At 39.4% G+C, this 6,236-nt stretch overlaps 1 protein-coding gene across 1 annotated transcript; it reads left to right on the top strand.

Annotated features, from left to right (window-relative positions):
- The first annotated feature begins 5,457 nt into the window (after nt 1-5,457).
- On the top strand, nt 5,458-6,012 carry LOC149259048 (uncharacterized). The gene has a single exon (XM_089449064.1). The coding sequence runs from the start codon at nt 5,458-5,460 to the stop codon at nt 6,010-6,012; it is 555 nt and encodes a 184-aa protein (XP_089305190.1).
- Nucleotides 6,013-6,236: the final 224 nt, after the last annotated feature.

The following is a 6,236-nucleotide window of genomic DNA, read 5'->3' as shown; positions in this document are numbered from 1 at the left end:
AATTTATTTTTAAATACTATGATTGATAAATTCAAATTACTTTTTAGATTTATGATCCCTTTTTGGACATAAGCAACACAAATTTTAAAAAATTATGATTTTGTATCCTTTTAAGATTTATGACCCTATATAATATGAACTTCCCAAAAATAAATAAAAAAGTGTGAACTATTATAATTTATACATTTAAGTTAAATAATCTATCAAATTTGAATTCCATACGAATACAATATTAACATCTTCAAAAGAAATAATCAAAACCAACATTAAATAAACCTAAAAAACCATTTAAGTATCGGAGGGTTTCGCAGGCGAGGGTTTCGTCAAAGATAGGGTAGAAGGGCCACCAAACGCTGGAGCAGTGCACCAGGGGAGAACACAGGTGTGAGAATCAGAAGTATAGGAACTAGAGCAAGAAAAGGCCAAAAACCAAAAGTCTGGAGGGTAACTAGAAACTCAAGATCTGAGGGAAAGAAATGGGAACGGAGCAGGGGGGGAGATCCCCTCCTTCAAAGCAGTGATAACGAGAGAAGCGAGGAAGGAATGACAGAAGGAAGGAGACAGAACAAATGAAGGAGAGACCTCAGTAGAAGGAACGCAAAGGAGAATGGGAGAAACAAGTAAATTTCTGCCGAGGGCGACGAACAAACCCAGGTTCGTAATACCGCATAATAGATTAGAGAAATATAGAAGTTACATGAAGGATTATGCTTTGATCTGTAAGTTTGTAGGATACTGGCCAGCAGAGAAAGATCTTCTCAGATGGATCTAGCAAAGGTGGAAACCAAAAGGACATGTGGAAATAAAGCTCGGGGCGAAGGGATTTTTTACAGTCATATTTTCCAATCTAGAAGACAGGGAAAGGATCTTTGAGGAAGGACCCTACTTCATGAAGAATGCTGGATTATTTATGAGACAGTCGGTAGACTGCTACAACCCAGATAAGGAAAGAATGTTAGCAGCCCCGGTATGGATCAGACTCTTTGGCCTACCAACAGAATTCTGGGACCCAGAGATCCTTGAGGGTATAGGTAACGCAATAGGATCTTTTGTGAAAGTGGCAGAGTCGACAAAGAGGGGGAGATATACAACATACGCAAGAATATGCGCGTATATGAACATAACAGAGCCACTTCCAGACACAATAGAGTTGGAATATCACGATGAGATTTGGCATCAACCAATTGATTACGAGCACATTCCCTTTTGTTGCAGAAGATGCCATGAGTATGGACATCTATACCGAGAATGCCCTATCACGTTATCAGAAAAGGAAAAGGAAGTAGAAAATGAGAGGAGAAACGGGGCAAAGAAATCAGGAAAGGAGAATGAGGACTTCAGAGAAGTGCAGAGGAAGAAAAAAGAGGGAACAACAAGACACAGACGGACAAACAAAAAGGAATCCATATTATAGAATCCCAAAACAAGTTCCAAATATTACAGGATGAAGAAGTAGAAACAGAGGAGAACGAAGATGAGGAAATAGAAGGAATGGAAGTCATAAAGGAAAATGCAGATAAAGAGACAGAGAAAGTAGATAAAGGTCAAGAGAGGACAGAGGATACAATAGAAAACCAAGAGGATCAACGAGGAATGGAAATAGACCCACAGAAAATGAAAGGAGAGGAAGAAGAACAAGTAATGACGAAGCTCCTGCAGGAATGGAAGAGGCTCGATGAAATATTTATTCCAGAGGATCAGAAGCAGATGTACAAAGAGGCCTTTCAAAGATACAAAGAGAAAAAAGGAATAACTGAAGATCGAAGAGGTGGGAAAATGGAGATGCAGGAACCACAAAATCTAGGAATGAGCAGTACTGGCAAGGGAGGTAAAAAAAGAGGTAGAAGAACAATGAGTGAAACAATTCAAGAAGTTGGAGAGATTTTAGTTAATTCAGGAAGAGTTATACCTCTCTTAGAGGTATTTCAAACCCCTCCGAAACTTTTGCGATGATCATCACAAGCTAGAACATAAGAGGCCTCAACAGTAGAGGCAAACAGAGGTATTTAAATGATAGACTGAAAAAATATAAGCCTAGCATAATGATAGTACAAGAAACAAAAATAAGTACTGAGAAAATGAGAGATATTCTGAATAGAAACAAGAATAGATATGAAATGATGGGACAGGATGCGATTGGGAGTGTGGGGGGTTTGGTAATAATTTGGAACCCTGAAGAAATACAATTAATTAATTGGATAAGCTTTCCAAGAATTCTAACAGGAACTGCAAAGATTATAGGAACAACAGAGGAGGTTATTATAACAGGGGTTTACGGACCCCATACCCAAGGCGAACGGGAAAACTTTCTGCAAAATCTAAAAGCAGTGAGGAATCTAATCCCTGGAAGACAGTGGATAGTAGGAGGGGATTTCAATCTTATTAAAAGCTTAGCGGAGAAAAGAGGAGGGCTAAGGAGAATGGATAAAGCCATGGAACAGTTCAGAGATATGATAAGGGAGCAGAGACTGATTGATATTCAAACTATAAATGGAAACCATACCTGGAACAACCGAAGAGGGGGAGTTAATAAAATTTCTTCACGACTTGACAGGTTCCTAATTTCCGAACAAATAATGATGAAAGATGTTTTCATAGAAGCCACAATTCTTCCGGTTGCAGGATCGGATCACTGGCCGATTAAAATGGAAATAGATCTCAAGCAAAGACCAAATAACAAACCTTTTAGATTTGAAGCGTTTTGGCTCAGAAATGAGGGGCTGATAGATAAACTTGAAGAATGGTGGAAGAAGAGTGAACAAAAAGGCAAAAATAAAATGCACACCTTCCAACTCAAATTAAAGGATCTGAAAGACAAAATAAAAAAGTGGAATAAAGAAGAATTTGGAAATATACTGAAAGAGAAACGGCGCCTAGAGCAAAGAATGGAAGAGCTGCAACAGATGGATATTCTAGAAGGTATACAGGAAGATAGAATAAAGGAAGAAGGAATTATAATAAATCAGCTAGAAGAGAGAAGGAAACAAGAAGAGATCTTATGGAGACAGAAGTCAAGGTTTCAGTGGCTTAGAGAAGGGGAAAGGAATACTAAGTTCTTCCATAAAGCAATGATACAACATAGACAAAGAAACAGAATTTTCTCCATAAAAAACCAAGAAGGTCAGCGTGTCCTCCAGCATGAAGAAACTGAAAAAGTTTTGGTTAATCATTTCAAAAATTTGCTAAATGAAACTCAATTCAATAGAACAGAGGCTATAACGAAGATAAGCAAGGAGATTCCTAAACTGGTAACCAGAGAACAAAATTTGGCACTGATGAGGAAAATTACAATGGAAGAAGTGGAGGAAACATTTAGGAATATGAAAGGGAACAAAGCCCCTAGGCCAGATGGGTACACGGTAGAATTCTACCAAGCAGGATGGCACTTCCTTACTAAAGAAGTCCTAGAAGTGGTGGAGGAAGCTAGAATCAATCAAAGAATATGGCCAGGTATAAACTCAACCTTGCTAAATCTCATTCCTAAAACTACCCAAGTGGATCAAGCTGAAGGCTTTCGCCCTATAGCTTTATGTAATGTTATCTATAAGATAGTGGCATCAGTGGTGGCCCAGAGGCTGAAATCCATTCTCCCGAACATAATATCCCCAGAACAAACTGGGTTTGTAGAAGGAAGACAAATTCTGGATGGATTAGTGGTGGCCCAGGAAGTAATCCACACATTGAAAATGAAAAAGGAAAAAGGAATGCTGATAAAATTAGATCTGTCAAAAGCCTATGACAGATTAAATTGGAGATATCTAGAAGCCATCCTTCAAGCCTTTGGATTCTGCGACAGATGGGTGAAGTGGGTCTTAAGCATGATCTCCACACCAAATTTCTCCATCCTGCTAAATGGAGCCCCATCTACTACTTTTAATGCTTCAAGAGGACTTAGGCAAGGGGATCCCCTATCACCCTTTCTCTTCATAATAGCAGCAGAAGGATTAGGTAGATATTTCAAAAAAGAATTAAGAGAAGGGAAAATCCAGGTGCTGAGACTATGGGGCAATCATACTACTGTCACTCACCAACAGTTCGTGGACGACATCATGATATACTGCAAAGTATCCTTGAATGAGGTGAGAAGGATAAAGAGAATTCTAGAGGTGTTTATGAAAGGTTCAGGTATGGAGGTAAAATGAAAAATCAAGAACGTTCTATTTTAATACAGTGGAACCCATCAAAAACCATTTAACCAGGACCTTGGGCTATAGAAAAAGGGAGCTTCCAACAAAGTATTTAGGAACTATGCCAGACTCATCATCCCTTAAAATAGAAAACTGGAAACCCATTTTGGAAAAGATCATGAAAAGACTAGAAAATTGGTCTTTCCGTACTCTGAATCTTGCTGCAAGGGTCGTTTTGCTCAAATCAACCATTCAGGCGATCTCGATATATCCATTATCAGTAATGGCAGCACCAAAAGGGATATGCAATAAGCTGATAGAAATATACAGAAAATTCCTATGGGGAGGGCCTAAGCAACAAAAGAAATGGGCACTCTGCTCATGGGATAGCCTAACCAAACCAAAAGAAAAAGGCGGACTAGGTCTAAGGGACCCATCTATCCTAAATCAAGTTCTAGCAGCCAAATTAAGATGGAGATGGATGCAAGGAGGGAAGGACCTGTGGGAAGAAATATGGACAGCAAAATATAAGATGCCATCAACTCCTGAAGAAATATTAAGGAAACAAGAAACACCATGAGGATCAGACATATGGAACCTGACTAATCAAAGCAGAGAATTAGTTGATGGAAATATATTTTGGGAAATCAGAGGGGGCCAGAATGCGAGATTTTGGGAGGAAGCGTGGTAGCAAAGGGAGAAAATGGTTAATCTACAGGGAATGCAAGATATCTACAGAACAGGGATGGACAGAGAACTCATTTGGGTCAAAGATTATTGGATAGAAGGAAGAGAAAATGAAGAATGGAGGGAATGGAAAACAATGGAAGACTGGAACAGGAATGCAACGGAGGACCAAAAAACCTTGTTCAGTAAGGAATTAGAGTCCATGAAAATAAAAAATAGAGGAGGCAATGATATTCTACGATGGGGAAAAGAAACTAAAGGAACTTTCACTATTAGGGAAGCATATAATATAAAAATCCAGCAAGAGCAGAGGGAAGACGAGCAGAAATGGAGGAGACTTTGGAAAAATAAATGGTTGCCGAAGATAAAGATGTTCGTGTGGTTGGTAGGGAGAAAACGTATTCTAACCTGGGATCGAATCCAAAAAAGAGGATTCTCAGGCCCATCAAGATGTTGTCTCTGCAACCAAGACAAAGAAGACCAGGAACACCTCCTAAATGGTTGCAGAATGGCCCAATTCCAATGGGATAAGACTAAAGATCTATTTTCAACAATTGAATGAAATCCACAGGATATCATACAAACTCTGTGTAATTGGGGAGAAGGAAAGTTTAAAAGCTCGGTGGTAAGAAGAGCCTGGAACATGGTGGCAGGTTTCAATGTGTGGAATATTTGGAAAGAGAGAAATGGAAGAATTTTCCAGGGGAAAATATCAACTCTGGAAGAAGTTTGGCAAAGGACCCTGAGACAAATCAGGGAATCAATCCTTGCAGAAATTTGGACAGAGGAAGATTGGAAGACCTCTGAGGAGGAAGTAGAAATCCTAAAAAGGCTGAACCTGGAACAAGGGATGGTCTTTCAACAAAAAACAAAGCAACAACAACCTATCGCTGGCCAAAGTCTTGCAGTCTTCCGAAGGCCACAGGAAGGGTTTATCAAGCTTAACTTTGATGGAGCGGCTAAGGGGAATCCAGGTCCAGCGGGATATGGAGGAATCTTTAGAAACAGACAAGGAGATGTAGAATGGATTTATGCAGAACATGGAGGAACAATGAGTAATAACGAAGAAGAATTTATGGCAGCTTATCAGGGCCTCAAAATTGCGACAAGAAACAGATATAGGAAGATAGAGATCGAAGGTGACTCAGCCCTGGTCATAAACACCATTAGAAAATTAATACAAGGGAAACAGTGGTAGCAGGTTGTCAAAAGTTGGAGAACAGCAAGCATAGTCCAAGAAATTGAAGAAACATTGAAAGATATTGAATACAAGATCACCTCTCATGTCAGGAGAGAAGGAAATAAGCCTGCGGATTGCTTGGCCAATTGGGGAAGTAAGGAATTAATGGGGAAAGTGGATGACAGCTGGACAAATCAAATAGTGATGACAAGATGGGAAAGTTTAAAACAACTCATAGACAA

The sequence above is a fragment of the Pinus tabuliformis genome, chromosome 6 (assembly GCF_031772625.1).
Source record: "Pinus tabuliformis cultivar Carrire ecotype Pingquan chromosome 6, CPIR1, whole genome shotgun sequence".
Lineage (NCBI taxonomy): Eukaryota > Viridiplantae > Streptophyta > Pinopsida > Pinales > Pinaceae > Pinus > Pinus tabuliformis.
This window is presented reverse-complemented; position numbering and strand designations above follow the sequence as displayed.

What these genes read in the sequence shown, in the direction of transcription:
- LOC149259048 (XM_089449064.1), top strand. Translation starts at nt 5,458, where the DNA reads ATGGTGGCAGGTTTCAATGTGTGGAATATTTGGAAAGAGAGAAATGGA.